Source organism: Macaca thibetana, chromosome 2 (assembly GCF_024542745.1).
Source record: "Macaca thibetana thibetana isolate TM-01 chromosome 2, ASM2454274v1, whole genome shotgun sequence".
Classification (NCBI taxonomy): Eukaryota; Metazoa; Chordata; class Mammalia; order Primates; family Cercopithecidae; genus Macaca; species Macaca thibetana.
Window position 1 is genome coordinate 148,947,029 of NC_065579.1, and position 22,183 is coordinate 148,969,211.

At 43.5% G+C, this 22,183-nt stretch overlaps 1 protein-coding gene across 1 annotated transcript in view; it reads left to right on the top strand.

The window, feature by feature from the left end:
• The first annotated feature begins 6,743 nt into the window (after positions 1-6,743).
• Positions 6,744-22,183, top strand: part of OSBPL11 (oxysterol binding protein like 11) — a 73,129-nt gene continuing 57,689 nt past the window's right edge. The window contains exon 1 of the mRNA XM_050781646.1: positions 6,744-7,653. Within this exon, the coding sequence (XP_050637603.1) occupies positions 7,478-7,653 (176 nt within the window). The 5' untranslated portion in view covers positions 6,744-7,477. The remainder of the gene's footprint in view (positions 7,654-22,183) is intronic.

Here is a 22,183-nt window from a genome sequence, read left to right on the forward strand (position 1 = left end):
CCTGCTCCGCTGCCCCGAGTTTTTCTGCGGCCTATCCTCCCATTCATTCCAGCTGTGGGTTCTTGTGCTTCAAGGAAACAAATCACACTTCCCTTTCCTGCATGTCAGGGTTAGAGAGAGAAAATAAAAACAGGCAGCATTTGTTCAGCACTTACTAGACATCAGGCACTTTTTTTTTTTTTTTTTTTTTTTTGAGACAGAGTCTCGCTCTGTCACCCAGGCTAGCTAAAGTGCAATGGCACAATCTTGGCTCACTGCAACCTCTGTCTCAAGCAATCCTCCCTCCTCAGCTTACCTAGTAGCTGGGACTACAGGCACATGCCACCTCACCCAGGTAATTTTTTTTTTTTGAGATGGAGTTTCGCTCTGTCACCCAGGTTGGAGTGCAGGGGTGCGATCTCAGCTCACTGCAACCTCATTCTTCTGGGTTGAAGCAATCCTCATGCCTCAGCCTCCCGAGTAGCTGGGACTACAGGTGCATACCACCATGCCCGGCTAATTTTTGTATTTTTAGTAGAGATGGAGTTTCACCATGTTGGCCAGGCTGGTCTCTAACTCCCGACTTCAAGTGACCCTCCCTTCTCGGCCTCTCAAAGTGCTGGGATTACAGGTGTGAGCCACCATGCCTGGCCCCATAATTTTTGTATTCTTTTGTAGATGTGGGGTTTCACCGTGTTGTCAAGTCTTATCTTGAATTCCTAGGTTCAAACAATTCACCCGCCTTGGCCTCCCAAAGTGCTGGGATTACAGGTGTGAGCCATCGTGCCTGACCTTCTACATGTTTTCTTATTTCATCCTATTTTTCCATTTTACAGATGAAAAAAGTGAGGCTTACCAAGGCAAGTAACCTTCCCAGGATCACATGCACTAAGTGGGAGAGCCAGGATTTGAAGGCTTGTGCCAAAGTTCATGTTCTTAACCACTGTAATAAATTCATTCAAAGCGAGACTCCCTCTCAGAAAAAAAAAAAAAAAAAAGTATATAGTGTCAAGTGCTATGAAGAAAACTAAAGCAGGGTAAAGGGATAGCGTGTAATGGGTAGGAACTGCTACTCTGTATAGAGTGGTCAGGGAAGGTCTCTAGGAGGAGATGACACTGAAGCAGAGATGGCCTTAGGTATCTACATTTTCACACTGACACCCACAAACTGGGTGATTTCAGGTAATGTTCTTAGAATTCTACATTTACTGTACATACTCTGATGGGTCTCTTTTGATTAGAATTTCTAGCTTGAAAACTCCATTGCATTTGGAAGACAAAGCTGGCATTCTCCCACAGAAATATGTTGAATATCTTCAGAAATATGTTGTTTGATGTGTCTTCAGAGCTGTCCCTAGCAGAAGTGTGCCCTCACCAAACACCAACATTCATTTTACTTAGCAGGTAGCCCTACCCTTCTAAACAATGGCTAACAGTTGCTGAACACTTAGCTCACCATGTGTCAGACAGGAGTCTAAGTGCTTTGAATGACATGAGTCATTTCATTTAATGCTGACAACACCTCAAAGACAGAGACTAGCTTGGCTGCCATAGCAAAATACCATAGATTGGGTGGCTTAAACAACAGCAATTTATTTTTTCACAGTTCGGGAGGCTGATAGTCCAAGGTCAAGATACCAGCAAGGTCAGTTTCTGATGAGGGTTCTTTTCCTAGATTGCAGGTAGCTGTCTTCTCTGAGTGCCCTCACATGGCAGGGATGGTGGGGGCTGGGGCACAGTACATGCTAGCTTTCTGGTGTCTCTTCTTACAAGGGCACTAATCCAATCTTTAGGACCTCATCAAAACATGTCTCCCAAAGGCCCCATCTCCAAATACCATTGCATAGAAGTTAGGCCTTCATTGTAGGAATTTGGGGAGTAACACAGTTATTCCTATTTTATAGGTAATGAAACAGGAACAAAGAGGTGAGTTAACTTGCCTAAGGTCACAGGGAGTGGAATCTGTGTGTCAGTCTGATAGAAGAGACCGTGATCTTGACCACTACACATACACAGCTTCTCTCCATGGGCAGGACACCCTCAACTCTTACCAAGCTAGACTGGTAGGGAAGGAACAGAGATGAAGTGCACATACTTCTTTGATGGCTTTCAAAAAAGTACATTTCTTTACCTTCCCTATTCAAATAGTATGTCCTCAGGCCGGGCGCGGTGGCTCACGCCTGTAATCCCAGCACTTTGGGAGGCCGAGGCGGGCGGATCACAAGGTCAGGAGATCGAGACCACGGTGAAACCCCGTCTCTACTAAAAATACAAAAAATTAGCCGGGCGCGGTTGTGGGCGCCTGTAGTCCCAGCTACTCGGGAGGCTGAGGCAGGAGAATGGCGTGAACCCGGGAGGCGGAGCTTGCAGTGAGCCGAGATCGCGCCACTGTACTCCAGCCTGGGCGACAGAGCGAGACTCCGTCTCAAATAAAAACAAAAAACAAAAAACAAAAAAAACAAATAGTATGTCCTCTTCTCTCTTCAGACGCTGAATGGAACAGTCAAACTCAGATCCTATTGTAAAACATCTTTTTAAAAAGTTTCGATTTTAAAGCAAAACAAAACATCTATCCTACCAACTCCCATGACCGTGACTCCAAGAGCATTATACAACCTTCTGATAATAATTTTGTTTATCTTGCTGAGTTTTACACAGAATGTGCTGACACTCAAACCTGAGTACTCTAGACTGTATTTTTTTTTTTTGAGACAGAGTCTTGTTCTGTCATCCAGGCTGGAGTACACTGGTGTGATCTCAGTTCACTGCAGCCTCAACCTCCCAGGCTCAAGCGATCCTCCCACCTCAGCCTCCCAAGTAGCTGGGACTGTAGGCATGCGCCACCACGCTCAGCTCATTTTTGTATTTTTACTAGAGACGAGTTTTGCCAGTTGCCCAGTCTGCTCTGAAACTTCTGAGCTCAAATGATCTGCCCTCCTCGGCCTCCCAAAGTGCTGGGATTACAGGTGTGAGCCACTGCACCTGGCCAAGACTGTATTTTTCATTATTAATTGATAGCTCCCTTTCCAGTTGCTACATTAGTCTGCTGTCAGTTTGGTTAGCATGAGCCAGTCTCCATGTCTCATTTCTACTTGGAGCAAAATAGCCTTCATACCATTTTTTCTTGGACAGAAGAGTGGATTTATTCTATTAATAATGAAAGGTCTTTGAATGATTCTGAGTTTTAAAGGGGGCCAGATTTGTGATGCATAACATGTGTAGCACAGACTGGAAGTAGAGAGCCCTGTAGGAACATTACTGCACTATTGTAACTGCGCAATGGGTTGGTTCATCTTGCCCGCTGCCTAGACAGAGCCGATTTATCAAGACAGAAGAATTGCAATGGAGAAAGAGGAATTCACGCAGAGCTGGCTGTGCTGGAGACCAGAGTTTTGTTATTACTCAAATCGGTCTCCCTGAGCAAATTTAGGCATCAGAGTTTTTGTCAGGTAGAGGCTTGGGAAGTGAGGCATGCTGATTGGTAAGGTTGGAGATGGAATCACAGGGGGTGGAAGTGAGTTTTTCTGGCTGTTTTCTATTCTCGGGTGGAACGGCAGAACTGGTTGAGCCAGATTACCAGTCTGGGTAGTGTCAGCTGACCCATCAAGTGCAGGGTCTGCAAAATATCTCAAGCACTCATCTTCGGTTTTACAATAGTGATGTACCCCCAGGAGCATTCTGGGGAGGTTCAGACTCTGGAAGCCAGAGTCTGCATGACCCCTAAGCTGTAATTTATTTGTTTCTTATCTTTTTTTTTTTTTTTTTCGAGACACAGTTTCACTCTTGTTGCCCAGGCTGGAGTGCAATGGCGCAATCTCAGCTCACCGCAACCTCTGCCTCCCGGGTCCAAGCGATTCTCCTGCCTCAGCCTCCTGACTAGCTGGGATTACAGACATGAGCCACCACGCCTGGCTAATTTTGTATTTTTAGTAGAGATGGGGTTTCACCATGTTGGTCAGGCTGGTCTCGAACTCCCGACCTCAGGTGATCCACTCGCCTCGGCCTCCCAAAGTGCTGGGGTTACAGGCATGAGCCACCACACCTGGCCAGTAATTTCTAATTTTGTAGCTAATTTATTAGTCCTGCAAAGGTAGACTCTTCCCAGGCAAAAAGGGGGTGTTTTCGGGAAAGGGCTATTACCAATTTTGTTTCAGAGGCAAACCATGAACTGAATTCCTTCCTAAAGTTAGTTTGGTGTATGTCCAGGAATGAACAAGGACAGCTGAAAGGCTAGAAGCAAGATGGAGTCAGTTAGGTCTGATTTCTTTCACCGTCATTATTTCCTTAGTTATAATTTTGCAAAGGTGGTTTCACTATTGCAAATCCAGTCCATTTGCAGTACTGTAGCCTCATCCCAGACACAGATTGGATCCATTTACTTCTCTCTATTACCACTGCCACCACTCTAGTCCAAGCCGCTATCATTTCTGCCCTCATTCCCTATAACAGCCTCCTAACTAGTCTCCCTGCTTCCTCTTTTTCTCCCACTAAAATTAATTCTCCATGTGGCAGCTAGAGAATTTGTTTTTTAAAAAATAGCGTTATTACAATATAATCCATCCACTATAAATTCACCCATTTAAAGTATACAATCAAGTGAATTTTCGTATACTTACAAGATTGTACAATCATTACTATTATCTAATTTTAGAACATTTTTATTACCCCCACCCCTAGAAAACCCCATACTCATTAGCAGTCATTTCCCATTTCTCCTTTCTCCTACCCCTAGCAACCAGTCATCTACTTTCTATACAGGTGGATTTGCCTGTTCTGGACATTTCACATAAATGGATACATACAGTATGTGACTTTTTTGCATCTTGCATCTTTCACTTAGAATCATACTTTTTTTTTTTAACATATTTTTGTCTCATAAGCTTTTTTCCACTTTTATATTTATTTATGTATTTATTTAAAGAGACAGGTCTTCTATGTTGCCCAGGCTACCCTCGAATTCCTGGGCATAAGTGATTTCCCCCATCTCAGCTTCCCAAGTAGCTGGGACTACAGGTGTGCATGAGCACACCTGGCTTTCCTTTTTTTTTTTTTGAGATGGAGTCTCGCTCTGTTGCCCAGGCTGGAGTGGCACGATCTAAGCTTACTGCAACCTCTGCCTCCCAGGTTCAAGCAATTCTCCTGCCTCAGCCTCCAGAGTAGCTGGGATTACAGGTGTGTGCCACCACGCCCAGCTAATTTTTGTATTTTTAGTAGAGATGGGGTCTCGCCCTGTTGGCCAGGCTGGTCTCGAACTCCTGACCTCAGATGATCCACCTGCCTCGGCCTCCCAAAGTGCTGGGATTACAGGCGTGAAACACCGTGCCCCACCTACATACCATATATTCTTTACTCATTCATCTGTTGATGGACACAGGCTGGTTCCATATTTATGATATTGTGATAGTACTCCAGTAAACATGTGAGCACAGGTATCCTTTTGATATGCTGATTTCTTTCCCTTTGGATACTCAGTAGTGGGATCACTGGATTGTATGGTAGTTTTTATTTATTTATTTATTTATTTTTCTTTCTTTCTTTGAGACTGAGTCTCGCTGTAGTTGTCCAGCCTGGAGGGCAGTGGTGCGATCTCGGCTCACTGCAACCTCTGCCTCCCAGGCTCAAGTGATTCTCCTGTCTCAGCCTGTCAAGTAGCTGGGATTACAGGTATGCATTACCATGGCCGGTTAATTTTTGTATTTTTAGTTGAGAAGGGGTTTCACCATGTTGGCCAGGCTGGTCTCAAACTCCTGACCTCAAGTGATCCGCCCGCCTCGGCCTCCCAAAGTGCTGGGATTACAGGTGTGAGCCACAGTGCCCAGCCTCAAGTCATGTTATTATAAACTAAAATTAACAATTAGGAGAGACTTTAGAAATCTACCCAAGAACTGTTGTTTTACAAATCCAAAATGAAGGCCTCAACAAGGTGAAAGATTTGTCTGCGGTCCGGAAGAGTAGCTAGCTCTGTTCTGAGATCTCTAATTTCCATGACAGCTTCTTTTTTTTTTTTTTTTTTTTTTTTTTTTTTGAGATGGAGTCTCGCTCTGTCGCCCAGGCTGGAGTGCAGTGGTGCGATCTCTGCTCACTGCAAGCTCCGCCTCCTGGGTTCACACCATTCTCCCGAGTAGCTGGGACCACAGGCGCCCGCCACCACGCCGGGCTAATTTTATTTATTTTTATGTTTTACTAGAGACGGGGTTTCACCGTGTTAGCCAGGATGGTCTCCATCTCCTAACCTCGTGATCCGCCCGCCTCGACCTCCCAAAGTGCTGGGATTACAGGCGTGAGCCACCGCGCCCAGCCAACAGCTTCTTTTTCATTTATAATACTGATTGGCTTTACTCCATTGTCATGCTTGCGCCCCCACTCCCCCACCCCCAAGTGACTAAAACGTACAGATGTTTGCTTCGTTCTTGTACTTTCTTATTTTTGTTAAGCTTTCTTTCTAAAATGCCTGGAACGGCCTCTCAAATGCAAGGCTAGGACGTGGTTAGGAAGACAGGCAGTCACACACGAGAAGGGAACTCTCTAGGTCCGCTGGCTCCTTTGTTTCTTCCTCCTTCACTGTCCGGGTTCCTCCTTCCCCTACGCCCCTCTCCCTCTCGCTTCCTTACTCGTCGCCCCGTTACCAGCCCCCAGAAGCTCCGCCCCCTTCAGGGACCAGCCGCCCTGACCCAAGATGGCGCCAGAGGCTTCGGCTATGAGGGAAGTGAGCTCACGCTACTCCGGAAGGGAAGGCGGGAAGGGAGCAGGCGGGTGGTTGACCCGCTGTGGGGCTGTGGGTGGGGCGGCGGCCGCGGCCCTGGCATTCACGCTTGGGTCTGGAGAGAGCGCGAGAGACTCACCGGCTCTCGGGAACCCAGTTGAGGGCCCGGGCCAGGGGCAAAGGAGGAAGTCGCCCCGAGTGGCTCGCCTCTGGCCCTGGGAGAGGCGGCCCCGGGAGCCGGCGTCCCGCCCCCGGCGGCCTCCTTCCCTGACCCTCCTCCCGGGCTGCGCGCGCCCGACCAGGCTGTCTTTCGGCGGCTGCGGCGGGAACTGCCGAGCGGGCTTGACTGGACCCACTGCCTGAGGACCGGCGGAGAAGAGGGAGCGCGGCGGGTCAGCCCCGAGGTTAGGCCGCGGGGGACTGCCCGTGGCACTTCGTCCTTTTCCCAGCCGTCTTGGCTACAGAATCTGCGATCTCCCCAGGCTCTTTCTCTTTCGAGTATGTCACTTAAGTCCTCTCGCCGGATGCTTTTTCCTCCTTGCTTTTGCCGGAAAGGAGAGAGATACATGTGAAGGATATCTGTCCTCGTTGCTTCCCCTGCCCTCCTAAAAGTTTAACTTCTGTGGTAATGTGTATCTTCCTTTTTTGGACCATTTGACAGTCCCGCCCCAGCCGCCGTGTGATTTAGCAACCGGGATCATATTCAGATAAAATCTTAAAAAAAAAAAAGTCACCTGCAGAACTACAGAATTGTTCTCTCCCGCTCAAGAAGGGCAAGTGGACTTTGGCGTTAAGATGCAGGGGGGTGAACCAGTGTCCACAATGAAAATCTCGGAGAGCGAAGGAAAGCTGGAGGGCCTGGCCACAGCGGTGACCCCGAACAACAAGAACAGCAGCTGTGGAGGTGGAATCAGTAGCAGCAGCAGCAGCAGCAGCAGCCGCGGTGGCAGTGCAAAAGGCTGGCAGTACAGGTATGGTCCTTTCTCCAAAATTCTTTCCTGAGGTGGAGGTAGGGGTGAATATGCCGGCGGCTACATCCCGCAATTGTTGAAAGGTAAAGTTTTTTGACTGGCTTCCAGAAGCAACTGATACATCTCGTTTGGATCTGGGACCTCGCCTAAAAGATTTAATCCATTCATTTGTTGGTTCAACAGGTATTTATGGAAGGCCTTTTGAGGAATACAGAAATGTATCCCTGAACTTCCTGTACAATCAGAGAGTTAATGCTTCCTCTGATTTAATTCTGTCCTCACTTCTGCTTTTGCCTGTGTTGCAATTTATTTACAAGCCAGCTTTCTCTCTGATAGACTGCGAGGGCAGGAACTGTTTAACTCAGCTTTCTCGAGAGGCTAGCAAATACTGGTGCTCAGAACTTGCTTGTCCAGAGATTGGAGTAACTGAATCAGAAAGATTCTTGCCCTGAAGGTATTTGTGACTTGGAAAGGGGAATGTACAAAAATAATTTGAATACAAGGACAAAGGTAGACATCCTAATGCCTCTGATAAACTAAACCTGAGCCTGGAGATGTTCAGTTTGTGTTGCTCAGACCACTTCAGTGCTCTCTGTGTTGATGAGAAAGTCTGCGTTTGTTAATTTTCACTAATATGAATGAACAACTTAAGGAACAGGAGGAGAGTCCTGGAGAGGCAACAAGTTTTGTTTTTGTTTTTTAATACATGAAGTGTAGGGAGAAAGAACTATCCAGAACCTTAAGAATGAATGAAACAAACCAGTACATCCCATCGTATTGGAACTAAAGGGATGAATTCTTAAGTTCTGATTGACTCCTGTGTGCCTCACTGTAGTAGTCCTTTTTAGCCTTTGTGCTTATTTGTGCTTGTGAAATTTTTGTGAGACTTGGAAGGGGTTAAAGCCAAGAATTTGTGAGGGATACACATTTATCATGAATAATATTCATATGTATGAGATATGCATGACTATATTAATATACAGAAGTGTAGAAGATTATAACTTTTTTTTTTTTGAGACAAAGTCTGGCTCTGTCACTCAGGCTGGAGTGTGGTGGCGCAATCTCGGCTCACTACCACATCCACCTTCTGGGTTCAAGTGATTCTCGTGTCTCAGCCTCCGGAGTAGCTGGGATTACAGGCTGCGCCATCACACCTGGGTAATTTTTGTATTTTTAGTAGAGATGGGGTTTCACCATGTTGGCCAGGCTGGTCTCTAACTCCTGACCTCAAGTGATCAGCCCTCCTCTGCTTTCCAAAGTGCCAGGATTACAGGCTTGAGCCACCGCACCTGGCCAGAAGATAACTTTTTATTGGTAAGTGACTGTAGGATAAGAAGATATATTCAGTTACTTTGAGATGTCTAGGCTCACTTTTGGAATCAGCATGATCTTTTGTGTGTGTGTGACCCATGACAGGGGCCACAGGTCCCCTGTCCGTGGCGCTTCGTCCTGACCCGCCATGGGGCTGTGGGTGGGATGGCGGCTGCGGCCCTGGCATTCACGCTTGGGTCTGAAGAGAGCTCGAGAGACCCCAAAATACAAAAATTAACCGGGCATGGTGGTGCATGCCTGTAAATCCCAGCTACTTGAGATGCTGAGACAGGAGAATCACTTGAGCCCGGGAGGCAGAGGTTGCAGACTGATCATATAAGATTATCGATTACTTGGCAGATATATTTTGATAGCACTTAAGGAAGCAAGATAAAGTAAAATTCCTAGTAGTCAGCGGTCAGTCTTCTGATATTCAAACTCTGAAACCCAGCCTCAATTAAATTGAAAAGTGAAATAGACTTCTTAGCAGTGGGGAGAGTTGTCGTAAAGCCATGCACTTTAGTAATGTACTTTCATCTAGACCCCCATTATTCCTTAATCCCTTACTTAGGGCATTATTATTATTATTATTATTATTATTTTGAGACAGAGTCTCTGTCGCCCAGGCTGGAGTGCCACTGCACTATTCTTGGCTTATTGCAACCTCCACCTCCCAGGTTCAAGCGATTCTCATGCCTCAGCCTCCCAAGTAGCTGGGATTATAGGTGCTTGCCACCATGCCCATCTAATTTTTGTATTTTTAGTAGAGATGAGATTTCGCCATGATGGTCAGGCTGATTTTGAATTCCTGGCCTCAAGGGGTCTCTGCCCTTCTTGGCTTCCCAAAGTGTTGGGATTAGGGTGTGAGCCACCACACCTGGCCTTTAGGGCATTATTTAATGGTTATATAATTTTTTATTTTTTTAAATAAATATGGTGAGATGAGGTCTCACCATATTGCCCAGGCTGGTTTTGAACTCCTGGACTGAAGTGATTCTCCCGTCTCAGCCTCCCAAAGTGCTGGGATTACAGGTTTGAGCAACTGTGCCTGGCCATATAATTTTCATACTAGAATCTGTTGGAAACACCAATGAGAAAGGTTATTAGGGGAAATGTAGCAGAGGAATGGCAACTGACAATGTAGGGCATTCAAGGAAGATTTGAAAAATTAACGTGTAGACTCAGGTATATTACTTCCTAGAACAATAATCATAGTCATAATGACCTTAAGTTGTCCAGGAAAGCACACTCTGTTTAAGAGGCAGAGAACTGTATGATATAGTGGTGAACAGTTTAAATAAAATAGCTTAAATTTTTAAAAAACTGCTCAAGTGTCTGGAAAATTCAGTTATGTAGAACTCTTCCCAAATAATGAAGATAAATAAGGCATGACTGCATTTACATCCCAATATATGTTTTTATTTTAATGTGGGTTGTCCAAGGCTGACCTTCAATGTGGCTCTCAATCTGATTTATCCGTTTGTCCTCTAGGACATTGATAAAGCAGTTTTCCCTATTGTCCTGTGTTACTTCCTCTTCCTGGTTTTTTCACTTGAGACTCAGTCCCTAGACTTTATTTATTTATTTATTTGAGACATAGTCTTGCTGTTTCGCCCAGGCTGGAGTAAAGTTGCGTGATCTCGGCTCACTGCAACCTCCGCCTCCTGGGTTCAAGCAATTCTCCTGCCTCAGCCTCCTGAGTAGCTGAGATTACAGGCACCTGCCACCACGACCAGCTAATTTTTGTATTTTTAGTAGAGATGGGGTTTCACCATGTTGGCCAGGCTGGTCTCGAACCCCTGATCTCAGGTGATCCACCCACCCTAGCCTCCTAAAGTGCTAGAATTAAAGGCGTGAGCCACTGTGCCTGGCCTTCAGTCCCTAGACTTTAAAAACAAAACAACAATAACAAGAACTAAACTAATCTTTTCTTCTTGAAAGCAGTTTATACTTACTGCCTCCATTTCCTTCTCATTTATTGCCCAACCCATGGCAGTTGGCCCTATTCTCACCGAAGAATATGAGTGAATAGCGTTTTTAGTATCTTTTTTTTTTTTTTTGAGACAGAGTCTTGCTCTGTCGCCTAGGCTGGAGTGCAGTGGCCCCATCTTGGCTCACTGTAAGCTCCGCTTCCAAGGTTCACACCATTCTCCTGCCTCAGCCTCCCGATTAGCTGGGACTACAGGCACCAACCACCACGCCTGGCTAATTTTTTGTATTTTTAGTAGAGACAGGGTTTCACTGTGTTAGCCAGGATGGTCTCGATCTCCTGACCTCAAGATCCACCCACCTCGGCCTCCCAAAGTGCTGGGATTACAGGCGTGAGCCACTGCGCCCGGCCTGTTTTTAGTATCTTAATCCAACTTATTACTCTATAAATATATGCTGTTAGAATTATTTTAATTTTGGTCCGGTGCGGTGGCTCACATCTATAATCCCAGCACTTTGGGAGGCCAAAGCAGTGGATCACCTAAGGTCAGGAGTTGGAGACCATCCTGGCCAACATGGTGAAACCCGTCTCTACTAAAATTACAAAAAAGTTAGCCAGGCATAATGGTGGGCACCTGTAATCCCAGCTACTTGGGAGGCTGAAGCAGGAGAATCACTTGAACCCGCGAGGCGGTACAGTGAGCTGAGATCATGCCACTGCACTCCAGCCTGGGTGACAGAGCGAGACTCCATCTCAAAAAAAAAGAAGGAATTATTTAACTTTTTTTTTTGAGGTGGAGTCTTTGTCACCTGGGCTGGAGTGCGGTGGCATGATCTTGGCTCACTGCAACCTCTGCCTCCCGGCTCGAACTCCTGACCTCAGGTTATCCGCCTGCCTCGGCCTCCCAGAGTGCTGGGATTATAGATGTGAGCCACCATGCCTGGCCAATATTTTTATTTTTAAATTGAAACAGGATCTCGCTATGTTGACCAGGCTGGTCTTGAACTCCTGGCTCAGGCAATCTTCTTGCCTTGGCCTCCCAAAGTGCTGGGATTACAGGCCTCAACCAGTGTGCCCGGCTCTTTTTACTTTGTAAACCAAAAGTATCTGAGACATGTCTGAACAATTTAGAAAGTTTATTTTTGCCAAGGTTAAAGACAGGCCTGTGATACAGCCTCAGGAGGTCCTCATGACATGTGCCCAAGGTAGTCCAAAACAACTTGCTTTTATACAGTGTAGGGAGACATAATGGATCAATCAAATATGTGTAAGATTTACATTGGTTAGATCCGGAAGGGAGGGACAACTTGAGGGCTGGGGGGGAGGCTTCCAGGTGATAGGTAGATTTTGATTGGCAATTGGTTGGAAGAGTTATCAATAGAAAGGAATGTCTGGGTTATGATAAGGGATTGTGGAGACCTAGGTTTTATCACGCAGAGGAAGCCTCCAAGTAGCAGGTTTTAGAGAGAATAGACTGTAAATGTTTCTTATCAGACTTAAGGTCTGTGTTGAGTGTTGTTGTTAATGTTGGAGAGGTATAATGAGGTATATTCAACCCCCGCTTCCTATTATGGCCTGAACCAGTCTTTCAGGTTAAAATTTAGGGTGCCCTGGCCAAACGGGGAGTCTATTCAGATGGTTGCGGGGTGCCTTCGAATTTTATTTTTGGTTTACAACTTTCTTGATGATATTGTTTGCAGCACAACAGTTTTTAATTTTCATGAAGTCTAATGAGTTTTTTCTTCTCGTTACAGTTTTGTGTCACATCTAAAACACGATTGTCAGGTTCAAGATGACAAAGATTTACACCTATATGTTTGTCTAGGAGTTTTGTTTTAGTGCTTATGTTTAGGTTTCTGATGCATTTTTAGTTCATTTTTCCTTATGATCATTTTTGTTTTCTTTTGTGAAATATCTGCATATGTGTTTTTTATACATTTCCTATTAGGTCTTAATATTTTTCTTTTTAATATGCTTGAGATCTCTTATTAAAATGTCAATTAACATTAAATATCAATATTCCTTTAAAAATATTTTGATTTTTCTTCTTTTGAATAGGTAAAGGGATGTGTATATACAATGAAACATTTCCCTTACATACTTTTCCCAGCCACTCTGTTTCCTTCTCTGGAAACTCTTTTACTGATTTCTTGACTGTAATTCCAGAGAAATTGATATTAGTTCTTTATTTAATTAACATGTGATGACATGCAATATATTTTAATTTTGTATAAATTCTTTGCTATACTTACTACAAAGATTTCCCTAGTCCTCAGATTTTAATTTCATATTTTGACATACAGAAAACTTTTAAGTCAGACCTCTTATTCCTCTTTTCCATCTATTTCTAATTATAAAAAGTAACTTTTATAAATACTTGGTTTTGGCTGGCACTGTCACTCACCCAAAGTGTTGATCCTTAGTACTTTGGGACACTGAGGTGGGATCACTTGAGCCCAGCAGTTTGAGACCAGCCTGGGCAACAAGAGAGACCCCATCTCTACAGAAAATTTAAAAATTAGCCAGGCCATGGTGGCATGCCTACTCAGGAGGCTGAAGTGGTGGCAGGATTGCTTGAGTTCTAGGCTTCAGTGAGTTGTGATTGTGCCACTGTGCTCCAGCCTGGGTGACAAGACCTCGTAGCAAGACCCTATCTCAAAAATAATTAAGTAAATAAATAGTCGTTTTCATTAAGTTTTAAAAGTTGACAGTTTTACAATTTAACTTTTTTTTTTTTTTTTTTTGAGACAGGGTCTCACTCTGTCTCCCAGGGTTGAGTGTAGTGGCTCCATCATAGCTCACTGCAGCCTCGAACTGCTAGGCATAAATGATCCTCCTATTCAGCCTCTGGAAATAGCTGGGACTACAGGTGCACACCACCATGCCCAGCTAATTTTTAAATTGTTTTCTAGAGACAGGATCTTGCGATATTGCCCAGGCTCATATTTAACTTTTTAATCTATCTGGAATTTATTTTTAAATACAGTGTGAGATAATGTATCTACTACTGCATTACAAATTACCCCCAAATTTAATATATTAAAACAGCAACATTTATTATTTCATAGTGTCTTTGGGTCAGGAATCTCAGTGCAGCTTAGCTGGGTCTTCTGGCTCTGAGTCTTTCTTAAGGCTGAACTGGGAAGGATCCATTTCCTAGCTTATTCATGAGACTCTTGGTGCAGTTCAGTTCCTTATGGCCCATTGGACAAATAACTCAGTTCCTCATGAACTGATGGCCAGAGGCCTCCTTTGGTCACTGGCCACATAGGCTTCTTTGCAGAGCATCTTACAACTTGGGAGCTTGTTTCTTGAGAGTGAGGAAGTAAGAGTACTAGAGAGTGCTAGCTGGAGAGAAGTTACAGTCTTTTGTAACCTAAGTGCTGAGGTGAATTCACATCACTTTTCACTGTTCTTCAGAAGCAAGTCCCACACAAGGGTGTGAGACTACCAGCAGGTGGGGATTATTGGGATTCATGCCAGAAAATGCCTAGACAGTTAATATAATAGACTCAAGATTGTAAAGACTAGAGGGGGAAACAGATTTTGGGAGTCAAATTATGCATCTGGTTTTAGGTGTGTCCAGCTAAAGTTGCCAGAATGTTTAAGTGTCTTATCTAGCCAATCCTCAGAGATATGGGGTATTGGAAATGTAGATAATTGTCTTTATAGTATCCAGAATGTTTTCACATCTGTTACCATATTTAATTCTCACAACTCTGGAGGAAGATAGAGCATTATTATCCCTATTTTACAGTTGAAGAAAACCTAAGTCTAAATGATAATATAGACTTAGATTACATGAAGTTATATATTGCATGTAGCTAAGGTTACACAGCTAGTAAGTGGAAGAACTTTTATTTCTAGATATGTTTTACATAGAGGTATTAAAAGTCGATAAACTCTCTAAAAGGAATGAATAATTATTGATAATAACTAGTTTGGTACATGGTTGGTTTTATGGTTTACTCATAAAACCATGTGGTTTACTCATGTCCTAACTTACATAGTAAATATTTTTGAGCCTCTACTATGTCTGAAGCACTCTTGTTAGTTAATGCTGAATTAATGTGCACACCCAAAACAATGAAAGAAGGAATTCTAAGGCTAATTTTGGGAGGATCATCAAAATAATCAGGAAAAGGAAGGGCGTCGGTGGCATTTGCAAAATAATCTCATGATGACCTTTTGGGAAAAAAAAAACTTTTTTTTTTTTTTTTTTGTGACGGAGTCTCGCTCTGTAGCCCAGGCTGGAGTGCAGTGGTCGGATCTCAGCTCACTGCAAGCTCCGCCTCCCGGGTTCACGCCATTCTCCGGCCACAGCCTCCCGAGTAGCTGGGACTACAGGCGCTGCCACCTCGCCCGGCTATTTTTTGTATTTCTTAGTAGAGACGGGGTTTCACCGTGTTAGCCAGGATGGTCTCGATCTGCTGACCTCGTGATCCGCCCATCTCGGCCTCCCAAAGTGCTGGGATTACAGGCTTGAGCCACCGCGCCCGGCCAAAAAAAAACTTTTTTGAGACAGTCTTGCCCTCTTGCGCAGGCTGGAGTGTGGTGGCAGATCTTAGCTCACTGCAACCTCTGCCTCCCAGGTTCAAGTCCAAGCAATTCTCCCGCCTCAGCTTCCCAAGTAGCTGGGATCACAGGTGCTTGCCACCATACCCGGCTAATTTTTGTGTTTTTAGTAGAGATGAAGTTTCACCATGTTGGCCAGGCTGGTCTCAAACTCCAGACCTCAAATGATCCGCCCACCTCGGCCTCCCAAAGTGCTAGGATTACAGGCGTGAGCCACCATGCCCAGCCCTTTTGAAAAATTAAACGTTAGAACTTAATTTATTAGATTAGCCTTAAATTTTCTTGTTTCCAGAGTAATTTATATTCATACAATGTGTGCTTTCTCTCCCATTTATAGAGAAGATAGATTTCCCCATTCTGGGTCTTTCCTTCCTTTTTCATAGTGAATATTCACACTTTATAAAATGTGCATGTTTTCATTATTTTTGTGTTCTTCATGTCAGCTTGTAGAGAAATTCAGAAGTCTGCAACTATGCCACATGCTTTTTAGAGGGCAGAAGAGAACTATTCAAAAGAGGAACTGAAAGACAAACCAGGGTGTTTGATGGAGCTGCTTTTTTTGAATTTTGAGCTCCTCACTGGCTAACCATATTAACAGATAAATCTATTTTCCTTATTAGCAAACAGTTATACTTTTCAGTAAATTTGTAAAAGTCTGCAAATGTGTAGTATAGAAATAATTTTTATGGTCAGACCACAATAATTTTGTGGTTTCTTCCACTGTCAATACTATTATAAGGAAAAGTGCCTGTTTGCGGATGGGAAAAGGAGATTGGCCTAAATATAAATGAATGTTCACTGTCTTAGAGGTTTTACCTCTTTTGAGTTGATTTGAAGAAAAGGTCATAAATGTCTGCTTTTTTTTTTTCTCTCTGCAGGGGTTAAAGGAAAATTGATACATATTTCTATACTCTAGTTTTTGTTTTCTGTATCTGAAATCTGCTATAGATGCTGGTAAAAACAAGATAAAGATGATTGTAGTCATGTAACTGGAAACTATAAAATATTGTTCCAAAATCTAGTTAGAAGTATACCAAGTCTTGAGGAGCAAGATTTGGTTTATTAATAATGTGCTGTGATTTCTTAGTTTCCTTACATTTTTGCAGTACATATCTTTTGTGTGTGTGTGTGTGTGTGTGTGTGCGTGTGTGTGTATGAGATGGAGTTTCGCTCTTGTTGCCCAGGCTAGAGTGCAATGGCACGATCTTGGCTAGGCGTGATCTTGGCTCACCACAACCTCCGCCTCCCGGGTTCAAGCAATTCTTGTTCCTCAATTTTCCGAGTAGCTGGGACTACAGGCATGCCACCTGGCTAATTCCTATATTTTTGGTAGAGACGGGATTCCACCATGTTGGCCAGTCTGGTTTCAAACTCCTGACCTCAGGTGATCTGCCTGCCTAGGCCTCTCAAAGTGCTGGGATTACAGGCGTGAGCCACCGCGCCCAGCTTTGTCTACATTTCTAATTGTTTGTTGTAGATGGGATACCTAGAAGTGAAATTCTAGGGCCAAAGAGTGCTAACATTGTTAAGACTCTTGGCAGGAGCGAGGACCCCTCAGTTGACTTTATACTTTTTGTTATAGAATAAGATATAGTTAGACTTTATTTTGTTTGTGATTTGAGTATACAGTCTGCGAGTTGAATTTTTTTTGAGATGGAGTCTCGCTGTGTCACTCAGGCTGGAGTGCAGTGGCCGGATCTCAGCCCACTGCAAGCTCCACCTCCCAGGTTCTCCTGCCTCAGCCTCCCGAGTAACTGGGACTACAGGCGCCCGCCACCTTGCCCAGCTAGTTTTTTGTATTTTTTAGTAGAGACGGGATTTCACCGGATTAGCCAGGATGGTCTCGATCTCCTGGCCTCGTGATCCTCCCGTCTCGGCCTCCCAAAGTGCTGGGATTACAGGCTTGAGCCACCGCGCCTGGCCGCAAGTTGAATTTTTTGGGGGGGAGGTGGGCAGGCTACTGAGAATTGCCTCATGGCTTCATAGAAAAATTGTTTCTCTCTTCCCATTGCTTAATTCGTTCAGCAAATAAACACTTATATCCCAGGCTATACACTAGCTGTTGCAAGGAATATCTCTTAATGTCATTAGCCTTTTCCTCGGCTAAGCAAGCCATTCCCCACTTCATGCTATTTGTTATCCAGAGAATGGACCAAAGTGCTAAGCCTTTTGGGAGGTTACTTTTTGCCTAGTTGAAAGTATGGATTTTGATATGTGACTTGCCTGGTACCTCATATTTACTGACTACAAGTTGTATAAATTCCTGCCTGTAGTTAAATACCTTAAGGTATTGCTATTTGGGTTTTCCAGAAAAATAGAACCAATAGGTAGATATATATAGAGAGATATTATGAGGAATTGGCTCATATGACTGTGGAGCCTGAGAAATCCCATAGCTCTGTTGTCTACAAGCTGGAGAACCTCTTGACATTATTGTCAACCTCTGATGTCACTTCCAGCTGGCTCTGCCCTCATCATTCCATTAAATTGTTATCTCTTGCTTGTAAGTCTAATGAGTCTTCTCAGTCTTTGTCATATCTTACTTTATCAGTAGCACTGAACTTTTATTAATTTTTTGTTTTCTTTTTTTTTTTTTTTTTTTTTTTGAGACAGGGTCTCACTTTGATGCCCAGCCTGGAGTGCAGTGGCAGGATCTCGGCTCAGTGCAACCTCCGCCTCCAAGGTTCAAGTGATTCTCCTTCCTCAGCCTCCCGAGTAGCTGGGACTACAGGCATGCACCACCATGCCCAGCTAGTTTTTGTATTTTTAGTGGAGATGGGGTTTTACCATGTTGGCCATGCTAGTCTTGAACTCCTGACCTCAAGTGATCCACCCATCTCAGCCTCCCAAAGTGCTGGGATTACAGGCATGAGCCACCGTGCCCGGCCTGAGACAGGGTCTTGCTGTGTTTCCCAGGCTGGAGTGCAATGGCATGATTGCAGTTCACTGCAGCCTCAACTTCCTGGGCTCAAGCAATCCTCCCATCTCAGTGTCCTGAGTAGCTGGGATTACAGGTGTGTGCCACCCTGCCTAGCTAATTTTTAATTTTTTTTGTAGAAACAGGATCTCACTGTGATGCCCAGGCTAGTCTCAAACTCCTGGTTCAAGTGATCCTCCCAAAGTGCTGGGATTACAGGTGTGAGCCAAGGCACCTGTCCACTGAATATTCTTGACCACAGACTTATCTTGAAACACTTTCTCTCGTTTCTGTCTTTCCATACTGCTAGTTTTCTTCTCACTACTCAGTTGCTCCTTATCTCGTCTCTGTATTCCCCTTGCCCTTAAAACTTTTCCTTAGAGATCTCTCTTAGGCCCTGTCCCATCTCTTGCCCTTTTGTAATATTTCCTGGGTGACCTTATTTACTGCTGTAACTTCAGATACCAGTTATATGCTTATATGCTGATGACTACCAAGCCCTAATCATGCCGCCTTACTGGATATCTCCTTGTATAGTCCTGCAGGTTCATTAAATTTAACATCTTAAATTGGAACAAATCCAAAACTTCTCTGTGATCCTTATCGACCCAGTTGTTCCAGCTGGAAATCTGAGTGTTGCCCTTGTCCTTTTCTCTCACCTTCATTCTTTCTGTCTCAGTTCACATCTAATTAGTCATCAGATCTAGTCATTGCAGCCTTCTCACTCACTACTGAAACCTGTGTATTTGTTTAATGCCTTTTTTATATGTATGGCAGCTGAAAATGTAGTCCCATTGTGTGTCTTTTCCAGTAGCAGAAACCCATGTTACTGTCTTTTTCTTCAAGGAGACATATTTCTCTTAGATTAGATTATAGATTTGAGATGGAGAGCTATTAGTTATTGCCTTTTTGATTTTCTTATGCTTTTCAATGTTTTTTCAGAGTGCTGTGTTTTAGTAGGTATTGAGTAATTGTTTTGAGTTGAAAGGATTTGAAACTGTTTAAAAGGTAGCTTAATTTAAAAACCTTTTATATATCTTAAGTCTCATAAAGAAAGGTTAAGAAATAAGTATGTTGCTGGGCACGGTGGCTCACGCCTGTAATCCTAGCACTTTGGGAGGCTGAAGCGGGCTGATCACGAAGTCAGGAGTTTGAGACCATCCTGACCAATATGGTGAAACCCCATCTCTACTAAAAATAGAAAAATTAGCCAAGCGTGGTGGCATGCACCTGTAATCCCAGCTACTTGGGAGGCTGAGGCAGGAGGATTGCTTGAACCCGGCAGGCGGAGGTTGTAGTGAGCCGAGATTGCACCACTGCACTCCAGCCTGGGCAACAGAGCGAGACTCCATCTCAAAAAAAAAAAAAAAGAGAAGTAAGTATGTTTTAGTAATGGAGATTAAAGAATTGAAGCAGTTATTATTAAGATGTTTAAGAGAAAATGAGTATCAAACTAAATATAGTAAAGATACTTGACAAAGTTTAATCAGTTATTTTTATAGACTATCAGCTTTCACTACTAATCCCAATTTCTTGAGCAGTGAAGTTTTTGGAGGACTGAAGAAGAAATTAACTTTCTTATAGCTTATTTTTCAGGGTATTAGTGTGTTTTGGACCATCACTTCTATTTTATAGAACACAAAATAATATAAAATAATTAGATATGTGGTATGTTCCCACTTCAATAGCTAGATTTTATTCATATTGGCACATTAAAATACTCTATAAAAATTTGCACATTTTATTTTATTTATTTTATTTATTGTTTTAGAGACGGGGTGGGTCTCCCTATGTTGCCCAGTCTGGTCTCAAACTCCTGGACTCAAGGAATTGTCCCACCTTGGCCTCCCAAAGTGTTGAGATTACAGGCATGAGGTACTACACCAGGCCCTAAAAATTCACACATTTTAGATAGGAATAAAGCATGAGAGTTAGAGATACTGTATAGTAACTCAATTATAAGACGGTAGAAGAAAAGTGAACAAAAGATGTTCAGTCACAGAGCGCTTTTTATGCTGACCACCAGATGGCACAGTCATTCCACACCTGCTGGTTGCCTTGAATAGTGGCTATTTCTTGGGATACATGGAAAAGGGGAAGAATGAGGGAGGGACGTTGCAACTAGCTGTTCCAAAAAATAGGGTGTTTTCAAGTTGGTTCTTTGTAACCTGGAGACAGCTGTTTTATATAATAAAAACAGGCCAGCAGTTTACTTATTTGAATTTCTGGTTCTTTTGAAACTGACTTTGTGCTACTACCAAATAAACCATGTCAGTATCCTTATAGTTTTGGTTTTTTTGTTTTTTTTTTCCAGAAAGCTAACTCTTTAGATATATGAGTCAACAAAATATTAATAGCATTAGAAAATTAAACACAGAACATTACTATGATGTGAAATATGAAGATACGCTTAGGGCCAGGTGCAGTGGCTCATACCTGTAATCCCAGCACTTTGGGAGGCGGAGGCAGGCTGATCACTCGAGGCTAGGAGTTTGAGACCAGCCTGACCAAGATGGCGAAACCCCATCTCTACTAAAAATACAAAAATTAGCTGGGCTTGGTAGCGGGTGCCTGTAGTCCCAGCTACTTGGCAGGCAGAGGCAGAAGAATCGCTTGAGCCCCAGAGGCAGAGGTTGCAGTGAGCTGAGATCACACCATTGCACTCCAGCCTAGACAAAAGAGCGAGACACTGTCTCAATTTTAAAAAAAAGATACATGTGGGATCTTTTTAGCGATTGATGTTACTGAAATTGTACATTTTTAAAAATTTTTGGCTGATGCCTGTAATCCCAACACTTTGGGAAGCCAAAGCGGAAAGATCACTTGAGCCCAGGAGTTTGAGAGCAGCCTGGGCAACATAGTGAGACCCTTGTCCCCACAAAAAAATTTTAAAATTAGCTGGGCACAGTTGTACGTTCTTATAGTTTCTGCTACTCAGATGCTGAGGTAGGAGGGTCACTTGAGCTGACAAATGACTGATATAGATAACTTAGATATGACCAAAATGGGGCGTACCTTCAGTAGTATGAGAGTAGTGACTAAATAAAGATGATTTTTTTTCTTTTTTTTTTTGAGACGGAGTCTCGCTTTGTCGCTCAGGCTGGAGTGCAGTGGTGCGATCTTGGCTCACTGCAAGCTCCGCCTCCCGGGTTCATGCCATTCTCCTGCATCAGCCTCTGAGTAGCTGAGACTACAGGCACCCGCCACCACGCCCGGCTAATTTTTTGTATTTTTAGTAGAGATGGGGTTTCACCATGTTAGCCAGGATGGTCTCGATCTCCTGACCTCGTGATCCACCCATCTCGGCCTCCCAAAGTCCTGGGATTACAGGCGTGAGCCACCGCATGCGGCAGTGATGTATTTTATTTATTGCTTTGAAATAAAAATTTTGTTTTTCTCAGGTATAGATAAGTATATGTAAGGTTTTAAGAAAGTTTTGCCCCATAGTTCACACACATTTGAAGAATATATACAGTCTTAAAACCAGAGGAATTGAACTATAATTTAGTTGTGATGTTTTTTATTATATGCTAATGGCTATCACTTGACACTTATGTAGAAATGAAAGCTTGGTGTAGAGAACCTAGATTAAGGAGTAATTCCCCAAATGGTGAATTATGAAATATCTTGGCACTTTGAGAAAATATTTAGGTTGTATACTACCTTAAACCTGTTATGGATTGATGCAGAATGTAAGCATATATTCAGATTATGTAGCAACAGGACAGACTAGACAAAGAGTAAGTTTTTCTGGTGTTTGTTTTTGTTTTTGTTTTTGGTTATGATGGAGTCTCACT